The following is a 22,157-nucleotide window of genomic DNA, read 5'->3' as shown; positions in this document are numbered from 1 at the left end:
GAGACCCTGTCTTCAAAATCAAAACAAAAATTTTAAAAATCCTATTTTATGGAAATATAGCCACACCCATTTGCTTAGACACTATGTAGAAAGTTGAGTCATTCTGGAGCTGACATACTATATGCCCCCATTGTTTCCTGAATTATTGAACTGTCTGGCTCTTTTCAGAAAAAGTTTATGGAACCCGGTCTAACTAAAACATCTCAAAGAAAAGCATCATAAGACATATAAGCAGAGGAAATACCTTTCTTTAGAAAACCAGGTCATACAGTACATGCTGCTTGATCAAACCTTTGAAATGGGAGACATCTGAAGGCTCCAATTAGGAGGGGTCCAACCTATCCAGCAGGGACCCTCAGGAGGAGGGAGAGCTTGAGACACTGGGTCATAGCCTCCCATTCTACTGAAGCCCTGCAGCACTGGGTAATTCCCTTAGCCAAGCCCAGCCCCCGCTTCTTGCCTGGTAGACCACCGATCCTGGCCAAGCATTTTAGAGGAACCATTTGATATTTTATGTTCCACTCGTGCTTCAGTAAACTACATGGTCCAGAACAGGATGATTCCAGTTTTTCCAGGCCGCGTGCTGACCTTTTTGTGTCTTCGCTTGTCTTGGCTGTGGTGGTTTATGTACGTGTTTACTGCTGTTTATTTCTGGCTTTTTGGGGGGAGGGTGGTCGCTGATTCATTGGTTTTTTTTTGTTTTGTTTTGTTTTGTTTTTTTTGGTTTTGTTTTTTATCATGACCTCTGTGTACAGCCTGGATAAAGAGCCTCCCTGCTTGTTTCCCAGTTAATTCTTTATTGCCTGTGGTTACTTCTGGTTTTCAATGACACTATCCATGACCATAGTTGGCCTGAAGCAGGAGGCAGATGTCCATCTGTTAAAAAGCTGCCCAAGTCACATGGTGTGAACACTTACATTCCCACTGAGTCTCTGTTCCTGATCTCTAATTTTGATAACCGTATTTGGATATAACATTTTTCTCAGCTAAGGTTTCTAGTCTTTTTCTCCCACTTCTTCCTTATCCAGACAATGATGGTCCGGCTGCTGGGAGGAGTAGCCCAGCCCAGCCGTCATCAGGAACATAGTCGTAGTTGGCTGGTTGACCATTATCAGGTGAACTTAGTTTCCCTAAGCGTTAGTCTCCCCTCTGTACAAATAGTGACTGTTAATCACATCCCTCCTGAGATGGTTGTCAAACTTGAAAATCTGCTGTGAGTAGGTCACTCCAGTAAGTGCCTAGCGCACGCTGGTAGACCGTACTGTCCAATCCAGGCTCGACAAGCGGGAGAACTGTGGGGATAAAGACCGAGCCCTCCACTGAACTACGTTGCACTCAGCAGAAAGTTCAAACTGTCAGGCACACCCAGCTTTGTATGCACGGGTTATGGGAATTTTAAGGAAGCTGTGTATTTCAGCTGGATGTCCCAGGAGACCAAACAAAGCAGATAGTCTCACAGTCGGAGTGGGAAGGTCTGTCTTCACAGCTAGCCCGACTGCTCCCCAGATGTAGCTCGGATGAAGGAAACAGGCGTGGACTTGAGGGTGAAGCACAGTCGCTCCATGTGATTCACCAGACACTGGAAACCCCAGCCACAGTTTCCTAGTCCCTCTTGGTTAGAAAAATTTACATTAGAGTCGTGTTACACTCTTGTGGCCATTTTCTTAAAACAAAAATATTTCATTGTGTAATCTTGGGGCAGTTCCCAGATTTTAAAAATGGGTTCGAAAGATTTAAAGAGATTATCTTACACATGCACACATGCACGCGTGCGCGCGCATACACACACACACACACACAGTTCTTGGAAGTTGATCTCTATTCTGGGTGTAGTATTGCTCATGATTAAAGTTAGCTTAATTGGTTAACTACTTAGTTCAGAACTGGTCACTTTTCCTGAGACATTAAAAAAAAAGAAGTAATTACAGAAAAGCAAATTATTAACTGCTGTGGTTGGAAAATACCGTGAGAGTCATGTTTAAATGAACTTAATTAGCTTCTATGACTATAGCAAGAATAGTTGAATATTTTACTCTTCGTAGAACATTAACTTTGGATTTTCCAATTTTAATTTTCTGAAATTCTACACCATGTTATTTATACATTTTTGTTTGTTTGTTTTTGAGACAGGGTCTCTCTATGTAGCTTTGGGTACCTTGGAACTCTATGTAGACCAGGCTAACCTCAAACTCACAGAAATCCTCCTGTCTCTGCCTTCCAAATGCTGGAGTTAAACTCAAGCGCCACCACCACCCAGCTTAGTTTTTTATTTTTGTCATCATCTATAAAACGCATGCATAGGAAATATGTTAGGACTGTATGGGTCTTTTTGTAGCTTTTCCTAAACTTAGCAAAGGCATAGCAACCGTAAGGTAATAGGAAGGAAGAAGGCTTACGAGGTTTGTGGATGGGTGCTCAATGGTGTTTACTGTGTAACAGGTCACTGTTGGTATCTTTCCTAAACACAAGATGTGATTGAATAGTGGACATGATAGAGCACATTGTATATCATAATATTTCGTGAGACTTTAAGTTGTGTATTAATTTTGCATACAATGTTTGACGCACTGTGATACAAGCTATAATCTTCCTGTGGATTGTGTTTGAGTCCAGCGGTGGGGACACCTGCCTTAATCCTAGCACTTGAAAGCCAGAGAAAGGAAGATCCTGACTTTGAGGCCACTACATAATGGAATTCTGTCAAAAAATATGATTTTAGCTGATCTTCCTGGTCCTTGGCGAGTGGCCCACTCCGTCCACACTTCAATGTCTCTGCTTTTGTGTCTGAGATGTAGAATTGTGGTGAGGAGCCTGTGAGCTTGTCTGAAAGCGGCCAGGGGCCTGAGTGAGTTGCTTACAGAAACCATGGGTTCAACAGTAGCAGATTTGTTTATTTCATGCTTTGTTTTGTATTATTTGCTTGTTTTGGGGTTTGTGTATATTTCCAATCTTTTTATTTTAGAAAATATTGATGCTGATGGACAGGGATTTTGTCAAGGAGGATTCAGCATTGATTTTACTAAAGTAAGTTCTCATTTAAGACAGATTCAGATCTTCTTTACTGACTCAACTGGATTTAAAAATACACGGTCCTTACTTCAGCTTCTTTATAATGATCATGTTTTAATGAAAATAGTTCTGAAGCTATCTGTTCAGTTTGCTACTCTTTGACTTGTGACATTCCTCCTTCATAAACATGGCTTGTTTGAACTGGTGAGACTGCCCAGTGAGAAAGGAGGAAAATAGAAACTCCATTTAGTATATGACTGGTAACTAGGACGGCATTGACGTTTCCAGGGCAGGCGAGGTTGTCTCAGCCAGCAAGGGCACTTGCCATCCAAGCCTGATTGGTAACTTGAGTTCAGTACCTGCTTTCCATGTGAACTGATTCTACCAATTTGTCCTCTGATCTCCATATGTACACCTCCCTTACTTACATTATGCTCAAAACACACTCACTCACACACACACGGGGACACACACACTACACACACATTTACACACTTATGCACACACATACTACACACACATTGACGCACATACACACACACACTACGCACACATTGACACACATATGCACACACATACTACACACACATTGACACACATACACACACACACTACGCACACATTGACACACATATGCACACCCAAACTACACACATTACACACACAAAACACATGTTCACACACATACTACACACATATATACACACAAACCACCACACACACATTGACACACATATGCACATGCACTCACACACATACAGACACGCAACACCCACATATACACATCAACAAACACATACACACACACACCCTTAAAATTTCCACTTATGGGAAATTATAGAATATTGCAACTTCCTTTTCAACTGAAATTGGTTTTTCACAAAAGCTATCAATAGGAAGTTTGTTACAAAATTAGTTTAATTACATAAAAGCTGAGAACTGTATCTGTTTGCCATCTGTATTTTGTTGGTGCCAAGTGAAGTTAGGCAATTCAATGGTGGTGGAATGTCTCGTGAGTAGAATCTATTTTTAACTAAACTAAGATGCTCTTAACACTCCATAGTTTTCAATCTATCTCAGTAAAAATTTCATCAGCATTTTAAAAGACAGACTTTATATATATATATATGCATATATGCATTAAAAAGTATGCTTTTTATGATTTTTTGATTATTTTGCCACCTTTCTGTCAGCTGTCTAAACATTTTGGATATTGAGTTGGTGATATCAACCCCTCTTGGGAGAAGCTGCAAAAGTAGATTGAGTCAATAGAGTGTCCTGGGCCCGAGAAGTGGCGCATACCATAGGCTCAGGGCTCAGGAGGCGGAGGTGGAAGCGTGGCAAACTCGAGCTACTCTGACTACACAAGGAGACCCTGCTGCAAAGTAACGAAGCAACACCTGAAGCAGCCACAGCAGGGATAGAAATGAGTGGACAGTTATATGTACACCTGGGAGGGAAATGCCTTCCCTCTCACAAGAAAAAGATTTCAAGACACCAGGCACAAACACAAAATACCTTGAATTAGAACTTTGTCATTAAAAAATGCTGCTGTTTCCCCAAAATGTCCCCTTGGAAGCCACTCATCTTGTGAGATCCTGAAATGGCTTCCCTTTGGCAGGACATTTCTCAGTGATCGCTAGAAAATATATCTCAAGTGGTCATAAATCTAACATGTGAAGTAAAGAAACCAGCTTTTCCTTAGTTTTCCACCAGATGTCCTCCTCAGTGTACAGTCAAGATCTCCTGGAAAAACCTGGCCATGTTAAATGAGGATATTAGGTTTCTTTAACATCCCTGATAATGATAATTAATTTCTTAATTTCTTGGAAAAGTAAATGCATACTACCGAACCTGAGGTAGCTGAGTTAACAGCATGCTATTTAATTATAATATGTTAATTTAAAATACGTAAATATCTGTAATGTTCAGCATCCTGATTTCTGTGTCCAGGCTCATTGTTTTAAGCATCTCCGTCTGTTCTGTGATTTGATCTAGGCTGACAGAGTACTTCTTGGAGGTCCTGGTAGCTTTTATTGGCAAGGTAGGTTCTTATTTTTCAACTGAATACTTGGTTACTCACTTGCCCATGAAGCATCTTGAATTATATTAAAGAAATATAAAATGTAACTTAAGTGTACAAATTATCTGTTATGCAATGTTTTTAGAAAAAAATTGTGCTTTCTATGGTATATATTGAATGTGCATATATTCCAGATAGAAAGCAACAGTTTTAAAGGTAAATTTAAAGCAAACATATAAAATCATTTTAAATGTTTTTATTGTAAGTTGCGTATATTTTATTTTATAGTTTAGAGGCCATGGCACATACAGTGGTGAGTGTAGTCTTCTCAAAGTTCAAGATTTTAATTTGCTCATTAGAATACCCAAATGATTGCTTTAATTTCCTAATCTTTGCCCTTAAGAGGACTTTAAAGTTGGAAGATGTGTGAAGGTAGCAGCACACACCTTTATTCCCACCACTTTGGAGGCAGAGACAAAGACAGAGGCTGAGTCAGAGGCTAGCAGAGATCTGTGAGTTTGAGGGTTACACAGTGCTTCCCAGGACAGGTGTGGCTACACAGTGAGACCCTATCTCAAAACACAAAAACAAGCAAGCAAACAAACAAACAAGCAAGCAAAAGATCTTAATAATTAAATGATCAGTGATATAAAGATAAAACACTATCCAGCCATTCTAGAAAAGTCTAAACCATCCTCTAATTAAGTACAGAAGAAGTCAGTTTGAGGGAAGGGTGAGAAAAGAGAAAGTCATACAGAAGAAACTTTACTGTGCAAGACACAGTAAAATAAGCAGAAATATCATTTGTTCGGTTTGTTACATTTATGTAGCTAATATGTTACTTCTTGAATTTCTGCTGTGCTGTTCACAATGTCAGACTTCCCTCTCTTAGCATCTCAGCCTAAGGGTCTTTGATTGGAAGCCCTGAAAACAACATGACTGTATCAGTTTGAAAATCTTTTTAACTTTGAATTCTGCTTTTTTATTTTGCTCTGTGATTTTTTTCCAAATGAGGCTCTTTGTGGGAAACTACATGCTTTCATTTCCCATCTCTAATGAGACAGAAAAGAACAACACTTGGTGCAGGAACAGGGAATGTGATGAATGAGAAATAAGAATGAATGAAAAATTGAGGGGATGGAGAGATGGCTCAGTGGTTAAGAGCACTGACCGTTCTTCCAAAGGTCCCGAGTTCAAATTCCCAGCAACCACGTGGTGGCTCATAACCATTTATAATGAGATCTGGTGCTCTCTTCTGGCTTGCAGGCATACATGCAGCCAGAACACTGAATACATTATAAATACATCTGAAAAAAAATAAAAATTGAAGAGTCCAGAAACCCCAGGCATCAAACACACAGGCCAGTTTGCGAGGTACACTAACCAAGATTGGGAAAGCGTGGGTTTCTGTGAGTTATGCAGCGACTGGGAGAAGAATTTACGAAGGTTTTAGTTGAGTTTTAGTGCTGTGCTGTCAAACTAACCCAGCATTTTAAAGTGCAAATGAGGAAACAGGGGATATTGCTCTCTCATTAGGCAAAACAGTGTGATGGTTTCTCTTTATAACCTGGGGGCAGTTTCCTGAGGGAGAATTTAGCAGGGCTGTGTGCTTTCACACCCAACCCTGGGGTGGGGGTACTAAAACAGAGCCAACAAACCTGGGTTTATTTTTCTTCTTCCAATACATGCCTTCTTCCCTTCAGTCGAGGGAGGGGAGATGGCTATTCCTGGGAAACAGTGGAAGAGTTGAGATTTTGTCATTTCCACCGTCCCACTGATTTATTTAAATGTGTCTTCTATTATATAGTGATGTCATGGTGGCCTGCAATATACAACTAAAGACTCAATTCACAGAGAATATTTTAGACAGGGGTGTGTGTGTACGCATGTGTGTTTTATGGTTATTTTAGACTAATAATCAGAAAAAGTAATGCCTTGTCAGGATTGGTGGTGAACATTAATAAGCCCATCACGCAGACACTGGGACGGAAGAATTGAGAGCTCAAGGCCAGCCCGTGCTATACAGTGAGACTCTACCCCACAAACATCAGAATAAAATAAAACACCACAAGTAATCAGGTCCAGCAGGACTTTTGTCCACACAGGGACCGTGCATGGTTTATACCCCCAAGTCCCCTGAGAAGGCTGTTTCACAAACTCGTGTCTGCCCCCGCCTCCCCAGGTCAGCTCATTTCGGATCAACTGGCAGAAATCATATCTAAATATGACCCCAATGTCTACAGCATCAAATACAATAATCAGTTAGCAACGCGGGCTGCACAAGCAATTTTTGATGACAGTTATTTGGGTAAGTAAATGCAAAACTGAGGGGCATGCAACACCGAATGGGTGTTGAATGTTTGGGCTATGCCTATAATTCAGTAATTAAAATGGAAGAAAGCACTTATTTGGACACATCTGGTAATAATAACTAACCCTGAAACGTGATTCCTGTGTTCTGGGCACTGTCTAAGTGTTTCCTTTCTATTGCCCCTGTCACCCCTGCAAGTCTATAGAGTGCTCCATTCCCACTCCCTTTTAATAGGTAATTATGCTGTGGATGCTGAGGCTCGGAGGCCACGCTGCTTGCCGGCTGTGGGCTGCGCTGCGTCCCAACCTAGGCGTTTTGACTGCTGAACTTTAAAACACAGTTTTGTTTTTTGTTTTTTTTTTTTTTTTTTTTAAAAAAAAACAAAAACCACAGGTTTTGGTTTCAGGATTTATTAGTGTCTGTTCTCATCCTTTAAATCACCTTGTTATTTATGGAAACAAGTCACACCCCAGAAGTAGGACTTGGTGACTGAGAGAATCTGTTATTTCTTGTCCCTTTTGGGCAAACTGCAGACTTGCCCTGTTTCTAGCACTCCTTCATCTTAGTTTTCTGACAGGGAGCCTTCATTTTGAGTACTTAACTGACTTACTGCCTTTAAAACTTGCTTGTCACATGCACATGAATCTCTACCCCAGAGGAAAGAGAAGCCTCAGATGCTCCGAGGGGATTCACGGTGTCTCACCTTTCATTCCTGTCTAGGTTACTCCGTGGCTGTCGGAGACTTCAATGGTGACGGCATCGAAGGTAGGCAGAGTTTGGGCCACCCTTAATCCTTGTCAAATACTTTGGGCTACTACCCTTAATCCTTGTCACATAAGCATTTGAAACACATGGCACTGAACACTTCGTCAATTTGTAACCATTACTGTGGAATATACAGAAGGAAGAAAGTGTTGGGGTGGGGGATGACCCCTAGTCTCTGCTGCAAGTTCTGCCTGGCACAGTGGTTGTGGGGCTGTTGCTCTTTCTCTGTCCCTTGCTAGGCCCTGGTAAGCCCTGTCTGTGAGGAGAGGCTTTTCCTCTTTCTGGGTTGATCTGTGGCTTGTGGGCACAGTCTGGGAGCCGGCTGTTCCTCCTTCCTCCTTGCCTTAGTTCAGAAGTCAGTGTTGCAATCCCAGACATCACATAGGTCATGCTTCTGGCCCCAGCCACCAGGTTCATTTCAGTTTACTTTGTAGTGGTTTTCATTACTACAAATACAACTTTTCTTAGTCTCTGTGGAGCTTGATCTTTCTATTCCTGCTTAATAAAATGGCGAGTGATTTGATGTCTTACTTGCCTGTGTGAGGTCCTGACATTCCTGAAACTCACTCTGTAGACCAGGCTGTCCTTGAATTTAATACACCTGCCTCTGCCTCCCCAGCTCTGGAATTAATGGTGTGTGCAACCACACCCAGCGTATTTCAGCTCCTTAATAATGTTTTTATGACTTAAAAGTTAGGTTTTTATAATTTAAAATGTAAAGGTTGCTTCATACACAATATCAATTTTTTAAAAATCTCTATTTTGTTTTCTACTGGAGTAACAAAACTTAAAGCACCTTGGCAGGATACCTACACCTGTAAATCCCAGTGTTTGTCTTAAACTGAGTAATTAAGCTTTTTTATTGTCCCCCCCCCCCCAGATTTTGTTTCAGGGGTTCCGAGAGCAGCAAGGACTTTGGGAATGGTAAGAGTGATAAAGATACCTTAAACATCTGAAGGCAGGGATTGGGGGAGATGGGTCCATGATGGGGGACTTCTGGTCTCACAAACCTCTGGATCTGGCCTGCATATAAAAGCAGGTCCATTACACTGTATCCATTGGGCTGTGTCTGGGTCTGTTACACTGTATCCATTGGGCTGTATGTCTGGGTCTGTTATACTGTATCCATTGGGCTATGAGTCTGGGTCTGTTACACTGTATCCATTGGGCTATGAGTCTGGGTCTGTTACACTGTATCCATTGAGCTATGAGTCTGGGTCTGTTACACTGTATCCATTGGGCTATGAGTCTGGGTCTGTTACACTGTATCCATTGGGCTATGTCTGGGTCTGTTACACTGTATCCATTGGGCTATGAGTCTGGGTCTGTTACACTGTATCCATTGGGCTATGAGTCTGGGTCTGTTACACTGTATCCATTGAGCTATGAGTCTGGGTCTGTTACTCTGTATCCATTGGGCTATGAGTCTGGGTCTGTTACACTGTATCCATTGGGCTGTGGGTCTGGATGTGGAGAGAGTGGATCTGGAACTAACTAGTCAGTCCGCACACCAATGGAGGAGCTTCAGGGTTAGAAAAGTCTGTCTCAGTAAAGGATAAAGACACATCGACCTCCGACACATATACCTGCATTCTTCTCCCCAAGCACAGATCTCCACAAACATGCTCAGAACCCCACTCCCTTCCCCCCTGACCCCTCCCCCAGCCGTAGCTATCATCAATTTTACTATATGTCATTTACTTTTGCTTTCTACACAGGTTTATATTTATGATGGGAAAAACATGTCCTCTTTACACAACTTTACTGGCGAACAGGTATGCTATTAAAATGCCACACACCTCCACTAGAAAAAGCTCCCTGTGGCAAGACTGAGCATTTTGGGGCTATATACCCCAAAGTGGTATTACTGGGTCTTGAGGAAGGTTGTTCCTAATTTTCTGAGAAATTGCCTCACTGACATCCAAAGGGGCTGTACCAGCTTGCATTCAATCGTGCCATAAGGACATGTGCTCAACTATGTTCATAGCAGCTTTGTTTGTCATAGCCAGAACCTGGAAACAACCTAAATGCCCCTCGACCAAAGAATAGATAAGGAAAATGTGGTACATTTACACAATGGAGTACTACAGAGCAGAAAAAATAATGACATCTTGAATTTTGCAGGAAAATGGATGTAGCTAGAAAACATTATTTTGAGTGAGGTAACCCAGACACACAACTATCATATGTACTCACTCATAGGTGGTTTTTAAACATAAAGCAAAGAAAGCCAGCCTACAAACCACAATCCCAGAGAACCTAGACAACAACGAGGACACTGAGAGAGACTTACATAGATCTAATCTACAATGGAAATAGAAAGTAGAAAAAGACAAGGTCTCCTGAGTAAATTGGGAGCATGGGGACCTTGGGGGTGGGGCAGAAGTGGTGAGGGGGGAGGCAGGGAGGGAAGCAGAAAAAAATGTAGAGCTCAATAAATATCAATAAAAATATTTTTAAAAAAAGCTCCCTGAGGAAAATGTGAAAATGAAAACGCCAGAGTCATCTGCCGTGGAGCCTGACACAGCTGCGGAGGGGCCCTCTTGCTGCTGCTTGCTCCCGCGTCCATGTCTGTGGCAAAGCCACAGGTCACTGCCTTTTCTGTTTCCAGTTTGTGGCTTTAGTCAGTCAGCGTTTTGTGGAAATGGCGTAATGAGTCTACACTTACAGCACTATAAATAGAATTCTCATAGGCTTCTGACGTGTTTTTCTTTTTTTTTTCTTCTTCTTTTTTTTGTTTTTCTTTTTCTTTTTCGAGACAGGGTTCCTCTGTGTAACAGTCCTACCTGTCCTGGACCTAGCACTTGTAGACCAGGCTGGCCTCGAACTCACAGAGATCAGCCTGCCTCTGCCTCCCAAGTGTTGGGATTAAAGGCGTGTACCACCACCACCGGCTTTGCTATTTTTGTAAATAAAAATAAAATTGTACATACACAAAAGCATAAAGTTTCCTTTTTATGTTATTAAAGAATGTCCTATGAGCTGAGTGTGGTGGTTCACACTTTTGATCCCTGCCCTCGGGAGACAGAGGCAGGTGGATCTTTGAGTTTGAGGCCAGCCTGGTTTACAGAGTGAGTTCCAGGACAGCCAGGGCTACACAGAGAAACTCTGCCTCAAAAACCTGAAAAGAAAAAAGAAGGGAAAAAATAAAAAAGGAAAAGAATGACCTATGTTTTTTAGTTTTACTGGATGCTTAAAAAGGCACAACACAGATAAGTCTATTATTGATGATATATGCATATTGCACTATACAATAAAAATTCTTCAGTTAAGTTTAATATAAGCTATTCTGACTGAGCATAGAGGTTTTATAATATTCCTGTGTGTGTGTCTCAGAGAATTAAGTTACAAATCGGTAACAGTAAAGAAAAAGTTCCACAACAAACAGAGAGAGAGAAAAAAAACCCAGGTTTTGTATCCATGGCGGGAACCTTCTCATTTCCTGGGGTCTGTTAGGCTTTGGGAGAGGAGGAGAGGATAAGAAACCTTGTGGCGGAGATTCGAGAATGATGAACATGAAATATGCTTTCTCCACAAATTCTAGAAAAATTAGAAAGTCTCATGGAGCAGTTGTCAGCGTGTTAGTAAAATAGACAAGGACGCTGAGATTGGAGCCCTAACCTCTGTATGGGGACGGAGAGCAGCCTTGCCGATGGGACAGGAACGTTAATCCACAGGGTCTGGTGGGACGAAGTGTGAATGTTCTGTTCCTTCTCTTTCTGCAGATGGCTGCGTATTTTGGATTTTCTGTCGCTGCCACTGACATTAATGGAGATGAGTAAGTTTTAAAAGAATGTTTCCAGAAATTCTTTTCCTCTGTGTTTATACGTGGGTAACTAAAGCTAAATAGTCTTTTTCTGTGTCTGTGTCTGCTCCCTGCTAATCTTCTGTCACTCTGAGAATGGGATCTGACACTCCCTCAGCATGGACATGGGAACGCCTCCTAGTTGGCTCTAGGCTTTACCATAGCTCTCGAGCAGGGGTTCTTAGTGACGTTTAATACAGCCCCACATGCTGCGGTGACCCTGACCATGAAACTATCTTGAACTGTAATGTAAATACCTTATTGCAGGATATATGATGTGTGACCCTGTGGGGTTGTGACCCACAGACTGAGGGCTGCTGTCTTAAAACAGGACAGTGTTGGGGGCTGGAGAGATGGCTCAGCAGTTAAGAGCACTGGCTGCTTGCTCTTCCAGAGGTCCGGAGCTCAATTCCCAAGCAACCACATGGTGGCTCACAACCATGTGTAATGGGATCTGATTCCTTCTTCTGGTGTGCATGAAGATGGGTCACTCATATACATAAGTAAATCTTGTGATTTTATGTGTGATGGGCAATGAATCTGTGTGCCATATGAGGTGTGCCAAGGGGGTGGGAAAGTGAGTTTTAGGAAGAACGTGCTGATGGGGGCTGGGAAGGCTGCTCACTGGGTACAAGCACTGGTTTGTCATGCAGAGGGCTTGGGTTTGATTCACGATGCTCTCATGGTGGCTCTTCACCATCTTAACTCCAGTTCCAGGGCTCCAAAGGCCCTTTTCTGGCGTCAAAGGGCACCAGACACACACACAGACATGCATGCAGGCAAAATATTCGCATACATGCAATAGAAAACTAAGAGAAATGCTGTCAGATGTTTGATCTTGTGGGTGAGGGCATTCTCTTCTTTCAGTTATGCAGATGTGTTTATCGGAGCGCCTCTGTTCATGGACCGCGGCTCTGATGGGAAACTCCAAGAGGTAGGCCAGGTCACAGTGTCTCTGCAGAGAGCATCGCGAGACTTTCAAACTACGAAGCTGAATGGGTTCGAGGTTTTTGCCAGATTTGGAAGTGCCATAGCTCCTTTGGGAGACCTGGACCAGGATGGTTTCAATGGTAAGATCCAAGGGATTTTCCCGGTCACGTGAAGAAGTCCGAAAATGCCATCTGTAGAAAGATGGCATGCCCATCACTGACACCAGATCTGAAAACAACTGTTTTGTTTTTCTGAGAAATGAGTAAACATTTTCAAAACTTGATGTTCATGCGCTAGAACGTCAAGTTACTAAATTCTGAAAGGAGTCTTCATTCCCAGGGAGCCCTCGGCAGCCCGCTGCATGACAGCGCCCCCTACTGTCCGTTTAGCTCCAAGTGAAAACTAGCTCCCAAGCTCATTGTCAAAACAAGGATGACTTAATGCTTGCCTCGGGTCTGAGTTTCCACTAATATATATTTTTTCTTTTTTTGGTTTTTCGAGACAGGGTTTCTCTGCAACTTTTTTAGAGCCTGTCCTGGAACTAGCTCTTGTAGACCAGGCTGGCCTCGAACTCACAGAGATCCGCCTGCCTCTGCCTCCCGAGTGCTGGGATTAAAGGCGTGCGCCACCACCGCCCGGCTCCACTAATATTTTTATAGATGTAGCTATATAGTGGCTGTGGAATCTCGGAAAGAGGCTGTGTCTTTTCACGGCCACCTGTAAAAGCCTGAAGCCTATTGCTTTAGAGTAGTCCCGATTGAATAGTTACAAATACCCTTACAAGCAAAAGTTGGCTTTTACTACACAGCTCTTTTCCAGAACCTGAAATACAGGTTAAAAATTAGGTACATGAAATATAGATTACAAGGATCTTTTGTAAAAGATTAGTAAGGACAGAAGAATCGTGGGTTTCTTTGCACACCTTTAACCCTAGCACTTGGGAGGCAGAGGCAGGCTGATCTCTGTGAGTTAGAATGATTGCTATGGTGGCCCAGGCATGGTGTTCTCCAGACATGTTGGGTATTTATGGATATGTCACTAGGGAGGCATAAAGTAAGGATGAAGGAGCAGAACAAACTCCATTTTGAGAAAGAACTCCATTTTAGACAAGGGGGGCGGGGGGGGGGGGCAAATGCAGCCCAGCAAAGTCACAAACATTCCCAAGAAACTGTGCCTTGCTCTGGTCAAAGTGACCCCACTAGGGTGTCCAAACAACAGCTGTTTACATCTGCTTGCTTCAAATGTCCTTGTAGGTACCTGATTAACTGTTGTTTTGACTGTTTTGAGATTCTCTTATACCCCAACCAACGAATTCAAAAGTTGTATACTTTTACCCAGTCCTGAAACACTAAGGCTTGTGCTACCCAGCTTGCAGTTTTTTCCTTGTAAAAACCCATTACCCTGAGAGCTCAGGGCCGTTCTCCCCCACCTGCCGTGGCGATGTGTTGGATTGCAGACCGAGTTAGCTAACTCGTAATCAATAAACCTCAGTGTGTTTGCGTTGGATACCGGCTCTGTGGAGGGTCCCGTGACATGGCTCTAACAAAGTAGTTTGGTGTGACTGCTTCACATTGCCTATTATAAGCTACAGAGATATCCATCATGGCTAGGCTGGTAGCATCAGAGAAAGGAGAAATTGGTATATTAATTTTCAAGTCAGGAGTGGCCATGATGACCATTTAGTACCATATTAGGGCTGTTTTAAAGGATTAAAATTTTTTATGTTCATGTTGTTTCAGTATAAATTGAACAAAATCAAGAAGTCAGACTTAGAAGTTTATGAACCATATTTTAATTTTGTAAAATAAAGCTCGTGCATGAATTAGAAGAATTATAGTGAATTTTAGATGAGGGTTTTTATATACATCCTCATCCCTATCTGTAGATGAGAGTTTTCATGTTCTCATCCCCGTGTGTAGATGAGGGTTTTTGTATATCCTCACCCCCATCTGTGATTTAAGATGAAGCGAGTTTAGGTACAGAAAACTGAAGTCTCTTCTTATCTGAGTTCAGACCCAGGACATCTGCCACCAAATTAATGTCTTTTTTGCACAGTGTTCCTTGGATGTCTTTGAATTAGAATGCAACTTTTTGTGTTTTCTGTTTTGGACAGAGTCACCCTCTATAGCCCAGGCTGACCTTGAACTCAGAATCCTCCTGTGTTATCTTTTGTGTATTGGGATTACAGGCATGTGACCATGTGACTGCCTCTGCAGAACTTCAAGCCGACAGTTGTCATCAGGGATGGGTTGTATGGATAATGTTAGTCCCGAGAATCTCTTTTGGCCATCGTTGCTGACTTACCTCCTCTTCTGTCGTTCACCTTCTCCACCCTGCTCCTCTGTCCACAGATATTGCAATTGCTGCTCCGTATGGAGGTGAAGATAAAAAGGGACTAGTTTATATCTTTAATGGAAGATCAACAGGCTTGAATTCTGTGCCGTCTCAAATCCTCGAGGGCCAGTGGGCTGCTCAGAGTATGCCCCCAAGCTTTGGCTATTCCATGAAAGGAGCCACAGATGTGGACGAAAATGGATACCCAGGTACTTTTCTACAAATACACACGGCCCTCGGCCTTTGCAGTTCCGATAGGACTAGCTATTCTGTTCTTATTCATCATCCCATTTAATGTTTAAAGACTGATGGGGCCTTTACTGACATCATCGACAGGCACAGGAAGAACACACAGTCATATTTGATGGGAGTGTACAAATATGAAGCATACACTTTTATTTGTTGTCTAATAGATTATAATAAAGTATCAAAAAATTTGCAGAAGCAATAAACAACAGCCAAATGCACAGTCCGAGTTTTGAAAATACCATCCATTGATTTTTTGTTTTTAATAAGCTAGTATTTTTATGGACTGGTGCAATGATTGATGTGTGTGTGCGTGTATGTGCATGTGTGTTGTGTGTGTGTATGCATGTGTGTGTGCATGCATGTGGAATGTCTAGCGTTTCCTTATGTCACCTTCTCTTTTGAGACTGGGTCCATCACTAGGGGTTATAAATATGGCTAAGCTGGTGGAGAAAGCCCTATGGTTGCTCCTGTCTCCCCCTCCCCCATGCTAGGATAGCACCAAAGATAGTGTGGGTGCTGGGGGATGCAAACTCAAGTCTTCGTGCTTTGTGCAGTAAACAGTTTACTAACGGAGCCACCAGCCCAGCCTGGACCAATCACTCTGATTTAAAAACAAACAAAGTACCATTTCACCAAATTTTCTTAATTGCAATTATATGAGATGTAAGTTAAATTATGTCACAATGAGGCCATTTGCTGGATGTGAAAAGCAAAAGGTAACTTGCTAAGGTTCCTACTGGGTTAATCTGCAGAGTGAGACCATCCATCCTTTAGACTCTTATACCCTTTGAGTATTATAACGGATGAGGATCAAAATGCATCCTTTCTTTAGAAAAACCAGATGACCTTTGTTGTTGAAACAGCTAATCCGGATTCTATGTACACGCTCAGTGACATGCGTATGAGTGCACTCTGTGTGTACAGAGCTTAGTAGAGCAAATGTATCCTTCCATTCCCCCTGACACAGTTACACTTTGTGATTGTTTGAGGCAGTCTTTCTTATCTATCCCAGGCTGACCTGGAACCCATGCTCCTCCTGCCTTTGGCTTGTGAGGAGTTGGGATTGCAGGTGTACAGGATCATGACTAGATTATTATTCTTGTCTGAGAGTCTAGTTGAGGATGATAGTTTATTCATCATTTTGATGTAGTTTCTACCTGTGCATATTATAATTATAATTTCCTGGCTTTGAAAATAAAACCCAGGAACATTAAGCATGTCATAGAATAATGCTTATTTCAAAACCAGTTTTGTTACTAACATATTTTTTTTCTCTCTCTCAAGACTTAGTTGTAGGAGCTTTTGGTGTGGATCGAGCTATCTTATACAGGTATGTTCCATATTCTTTAATACCGGGAATATTCTGAATTATTTGAAAAAAATTATAATTAAGTACTCGTTTTTGAATTTCAGTTTAATTTCTCCAAGTAATGACAAAATTATTTTTCTGTTTAAGAGTTGCTGCAAATAGTATGTATTCAAGGAAGTCTCAAAGAACAGAGAACTGTAGTTTTTTAAAAGATATTTTTAGAGAAATATTCAGAAGTTCTCCTCATTAGCTTGTAAGCTTTGTTTGGAGACATTCTTCTGCGATTTTAGTCAGTCATCAAGAATGTATGAGGAGTAGCCGGAGTGACCTTGTCTTGTGTGCTGGGCCTATCCCCAGACTCCCATAGAAATAAATGTAAGAAAACAGAGGTTTACGTAACTTGTATCTCAGTGTTCTGTGGCCATAAAGGTGGTGTGTCATAAGTATCAAAACAGTTATTTCAACTAGAGCATAGTGAGTAAGTCCTCATTCAACAGCTGCATCCACGATCTCAGTTCTGAATGTCATCCCTTCCTCTGCCTCTGAGCACCAGCCGGCCTCTTCTAGGTTGAGCTTCCTGCACTGTTGTGGGCCGAACTTGGCAAGAAAGTTACCACTGCAGTTGCTAAGGCTCTGGGATCCGTCAACTTCTTCATAGCCATAGAGAACAAACTTACAGATTTCTAGAATTTATCATTTGAAGCAGCTTCATTAACCTGACCTCACTATTTTTTTATTATAATACTTAAGAGTTTTGCATCGTAAATTTGCAAAATTATATTTACAGGCTGAATATCCTTTATTTGAAATGTTTGAGACCAGAGGTGTTTCAGACTGTGGAGCTGTATGAGTTTTGAAGTGTCTGCAGATACTTGCCAGTTGGGCATTCTTAATCTAAAAATCCAGAACATGAAACAGTCCAACACGTTTTTGAGCATCTTGTTGGTGCTCAAAACTTCTTAGGTTTGAGAGCCCCTAGCACTTAGGTTTGAAGTTCTCAGATTATAGGAATACTCAGTGTATATTTTAGCTTATTGTTATAGTTTGAAAACTTATAGTTAACAAAGAAACATTTGGATATGGTAAATATTCAAATAACTGAGAGGGTGAACATGGGTTTGGAGAGATGGCTTAGAACACTGCTCTTCTATAGGACCTGGGTTTAAGTCCCAGCACCCACATAGTGGCTCACAACTCAGTTCCAGGGAATCTGACAACTTTTTATAGACATAAGTGCAGGCAAAATACCAATGTTCATAAAATACAAATAAATTATTTAAAAAAGAGAAAGCAATTCGGAGCAGGTACCGCTCTTGCAGAAGACCCAAGTTCAGTTCCTAGCACTCATGTCAGGCTGCTCATCATGTGGCTAACTGTGACTCCGTCTCCACGGATTCTGATGTCCTTTTTTGGCCTCTGCATGCATCTGCGCTCACCCCCATAATTAAAATAATAAAAACAGGCATTTAAAAGCACATCCAGTACTCTTGCGTGTGCCACACTGTAAAGATTCGATCCGTGAAGAAGCCCCACGCTTGCCCGTATGTGTGCTCTGTAGGCATTCTGCCTGTCAGCACAGGTGGGTTTGTGACACTCACATTCCTCCCTGTGTCTCCTCTAATTAGCTGGATGTCCTACAGCTAGTAATCGTTGTGCTTTATTGTGCTGAATTCAGAGAGGCTGACCGGTTGTCTCGTTTGCCTGGAATTGAGCGATTGCCAAATGCAGGACTGAATTAGGTCAGGTGTGGGTCAGATGAGAAGAGCGTGCGTCATCTTGTGTTTACATTTAGGCTAATACAATTGTTGTTATTGCTGGCAGTGATGGGCTTGAACTGCATCTGTGGTGAATGAGACTTTTAACTAGTCTATTTTTCAATAATATTTCTCGCTCTTTTTTCCTCTTCCTCCTCTTTTTTCTTTTCTCTCTCTCTCTCTCCTCTCTTAAATTTAAAACTAGAGCCAGGCCCGTTGTCACCGTAAACGCCGGCCTTGAAGTGTACCCTAGCATTTTAAATCAAGACAATAAAATCTGCCCATTGCCTGGGACAACACTCAAAGTTTCCTGGTAAGGATCTTTGATATGTACTAGTTGTGATTAAGATGAATACCTCCGTCACTGCACCGCAGCACAGAGTTAGGCAGCAGGACTGAAGTGTCACTAAGGCAGTTTCTGTGAATGCAGTTGGTTTTGGTCTCTGGGAGGGACCGGTTGGTTTCTAGAACCAACCTCCACCACCTGGGACACCGCGGGCTGATTGCATTAGACAAGTGAACTCGGGTGGGATGCAGGACTGGACCTAAATTACATCGTAGAATTTACATTTGAAAACTTTTTTTTTCTTGCAGTTTTAATGTCAGGTTCTGCTTAAAGGCAGACGGCAAAGGAACTCTTCCGAAGAGGCTCAGTGAGTATCTTGGGCAGAGTCAGTGAGCTCATGGTGCTACAGGTACAGGGCTTGTGCTTCACGACCCACAGTGCAGTTACTCAGGCAGTTGTCCTCATTGGCTTAATCTGCGTCTTTACGTGGAAGACATTTAGGATACAAAATTATATATAATTACTTTCTTTGGCAGCTTGCCGGGCAGTTCAGATGCTGTGTGTTTGCGACTAGACTCGGTGAGCATGTAGAACGTTGAGCGGCTGAGGACGTGGGGTCGATGAGGCCTGCAAGACATGTCATTTTATATGAGTTTGCGCTCTGCTGTGAACCGGGGAAGGCTTTTGTCTTCCTTAGAAAGAGGGAAAGGTTTGTGTGACTGTATTTAGTGTGTGCAGCCGACACCACCCCTTCTTTGCCTAAACAGCGGATGTGGTCCTGAGAGCAAGGTTTGCCTGTTGAGTGCATGGTGTGGCAACTTCTTGTAGCAAGTAGGGGTAGGGTGGAGAAGACGGCTGAAGAGCTGGCTGGTGTCAGTATGAACATGAGAGGGCAGAAGCTGGACCTCACAGAAGACCGGATTTATGGAGAGACCTCCGGGACCTGAGACAGCAGTGGGGTGACCCTGGGACTCTTTCCCACCTGGAAACAACCCTGAGAAGCCTGCACTGAAGTGAACTCACTGAGTTTGAAAAGCTGCAGGGATAGGGCAAAGTACCTGTGAAGACCAGAAAGGGGATACACCTGAATTAGAAGTTAAACATTTAAAGACACTTACAAAGAGACTGCAGGTTTAAAAAAACTGTAGTATAGCCAGGTGGTGGTGGCACACACCTTTAATTCCAGCACTTGGGAGGCAGAAGCAGGCGGATTTCTGTGAGTTTGAAGTGAGCCTGGTCTACAGAGTGAGTTCCAGGCATCTGGAACGGTTATACAGAGAGTCCCTGTCTTCAGAAAAAAGGAAAAAAAAGAAAAAGAAAAGAAAACGGAAAAAAGAAGAAAAAGAAAAGAAGAAACTGCTTAAATAAATAAATACTAGAAGGCAGTAATTGTAACAATTGCCCGTATATTAATTTTAGATGATTCATAACCCATTAGGTTTTCTTTGGCCACATGCTTCAGTTAGGACATAGTCAGTTGTCACTGTAAGGGGCAGTTTCATGGGAAACACCATTGGAAGTGATACAGACTGTTCACAGTACTCAATATCGTGACTGGATGCACATTAATCAATACTTCTTTTCAAAAGGGGCAGGAAGTGGTGTGCATGGTGTGTGCCTGGGTGGAAGCCAGGGTCTCATGCATTCCACTACCAATCTGCACCCTCACCCCATGGAGAAGTCTTAGTTTACATCTATTCCTTTCCATGATGTCCCTTCCCTTAGCTTAAATTAAAAGTCCCATTTTTCCCCTTCTGATAACGTAGTTTCATTTTTGCCACTGCCATTATGTATGACACTTTTGGGGGAACAAGTGAATTACTTAGTATTTTCTGCCATTAATTCCTTGCTTTCTCACCACCATGCTTGGGCGTTTTAATGAGTTTAGAAGTGACTTACTTTTCAGAAATGGGTATCTCTGCTTCGAGGGGGACTCTAGGTTGCTAGGACAGGGACCTGCCCCCGAGGAATGTGTTGGTTATAAATGCTTTGGTTTGTATAGACTTCCAGGTGGAGCTTCTTTTGGATAAACTCAAGCAAAAGGGAGCAATCCGACGAGCACTGTTTCTCCATAACAGGTCCCCAGGGCACTCCAAGAACATGACCGTTTTCAAGGGGGGACAGATGCAGTGTGAGGAGCTGGTGGCCTACCTGCGGGTAAGAGACACTCTCTGTGCCACTGTCTTCTCTGTTTCTGAAAACGGTGGTCAGCCAGAATGAGAAACCCAGAGAAATGTGCCCAGTGTCAAAGCTCAGCGGAGATGGTTTATCCCTGTCAGGCAGGTGGTTGAGGAGGCCTCCTATGATGGAACAAGTCATGAGAAGACTTGCTTCTCAAATATTGCTGGGCTCTCCAACATCCAAAAAGTAAGCCATCCACCAAAAGTCCCCAGTGACTAAATTTGAAATCTGAACCATGAGCTATCATGGGAGTCTAGATTGAGGCAAGGGACAGAGTCCAAAGCAGGGATGGTTTTGACTGTAGACATCAGCCAGGGATTGGGATTTGCCTGGGAACCTCATGTAGTTGGAGACTCTTGCCTGATATGGAAGGTTCCTGGCACAGAGATATATCATGACTCCAACATCAAAGAGTACAAGCTTCTTGTATAGGGATAGTTCAGTTTGGAAACCAGGTGAAGTTCAACCAATCAGGAATCTCATCTATCTATCATCTATCTATCTATCTATCTATCTATCTATCTATCTATCTATCTATCTATCTATCTATCTATCTATCAATCATCTATCCATCTATTATCTATCAATCATCTATCCATCTATCTATCTATCTATCTATCTATCTATCTATCTATCTATCAATCTATCTATCATCATCTACCTACCTACCCACAAATCTATCTCTTTGTTTTTTAATTTATTGCATATGATTGTTTTACTTGCACATATGTGTGTGTGCCATGCATGTGCCTGGTGCCCGTGGAAGCACCAGATCCTCTGGAACTGTAGCTACACACACCTGTGAGCTGCTGTCTGGGTGCTGGGAACTGAACTAGGGGCTTCTGTGAGAGAAGCAAGTGTTCTTTTAAGGAGCCGTTTTCCAGATAAAATTCATTTTTAGAAAAAGACAAACAACAACCAAAAACCCCCTCACGTATCATGGCCAGGAAGTAAAGAAAGAGAGAAGCAGCCAGTTTCTTATAGTCCCTTCAAAGGCATATACTAAATAGTAAGATCTCCTGCTAGGCTTACGTTTTAAAAAGTTCGTGTGTTTGGGTGTTTTCCCTCCACATGTGACTGGGTACCAAGTGCATGCCTGGTGCCTATGGTGCTCAGAAGAGGGCATCATGTCCCTGGACCTGAAGTTACAGATGGTTGTGAGCCACCATGTGGTGCTGAGAATTGAACCCAGGAAGAGCAG

General features: G+C 42.3%; 1 protein-coding gene across 2 annotated transcripts in view; it reads left to right on the top strand.

Moving 5' to 3' along the window:
- The window catches only part of Itgav (integrin subunit alpha V), a 71,523-nt gene that overhangs the window by 29,975 nt on the left and 19,391 nt on the right, over positions 1-22,157 (top strand). For both annotated transcript variants that reach the window (XM_038336153.1, XM_038336152.1), the window contains exons 5-17: positions 2,963-3,024; positions 5,008-5,053; positions 7,215-7,340; positions 8,064-8,108; positions 8,989-9,032; positions 9,827-9,883; positions 11,834-11,886; positions 12,781-12,983; positions 15,195-15,386; positions 16,711-16,756; positions 18,695-18,802; positions 19,084-19,142; positions 20,778-20,932. In XM_038336153.1, coding sequence (XP_038192081.1) covers positions 2,963-3,024; positions 5,008-5,053; positions 7,215-7,340; positions 8,064-8,108; positions 8,989-9,032; positions 9,827-9,883; positions 11,834-11,886; positions 12,781-12,983; positions 15,195-15,386; positions 16,711-16,756; positions 18,695-18,802; positions 19,084-19,142; positions 20,778-20,932 — 1,196 coding nt within the window. The remainder of the gene's footprint in view (positions 1-2,962; positions 3,025-5,007; positions 5,054-7,214; positions 7,341-8,063; positions 8,109-8,988; positions 9,033-9,826; positions 9,884-11,833; positions 11,887-12,780; positions 12,984-15,194; positions 15,387-16,710; positions 16,757-18,694; positions 18,803-19,083; positions 19,143-20,777; positions 20,933-22,157) is intronic.

The sequence above is a fragment of the Arvicola amphibius genome, chromosome 7 (genome assembly GCF_903992535.2).
Source record: "Arvicola amphibius chromosome 7, mArvAmp1.2, whole genome shotgun sequence".
Lineage (NCBI taxonomy): Eukaryota > Metazoa > Chordata > Mammalia > Rodentia > Cricetidae > Arvicola > Arvicola amphibius.
This window is presented reverse-complemented; position numbering and strand designations above follow the sequence as displayed.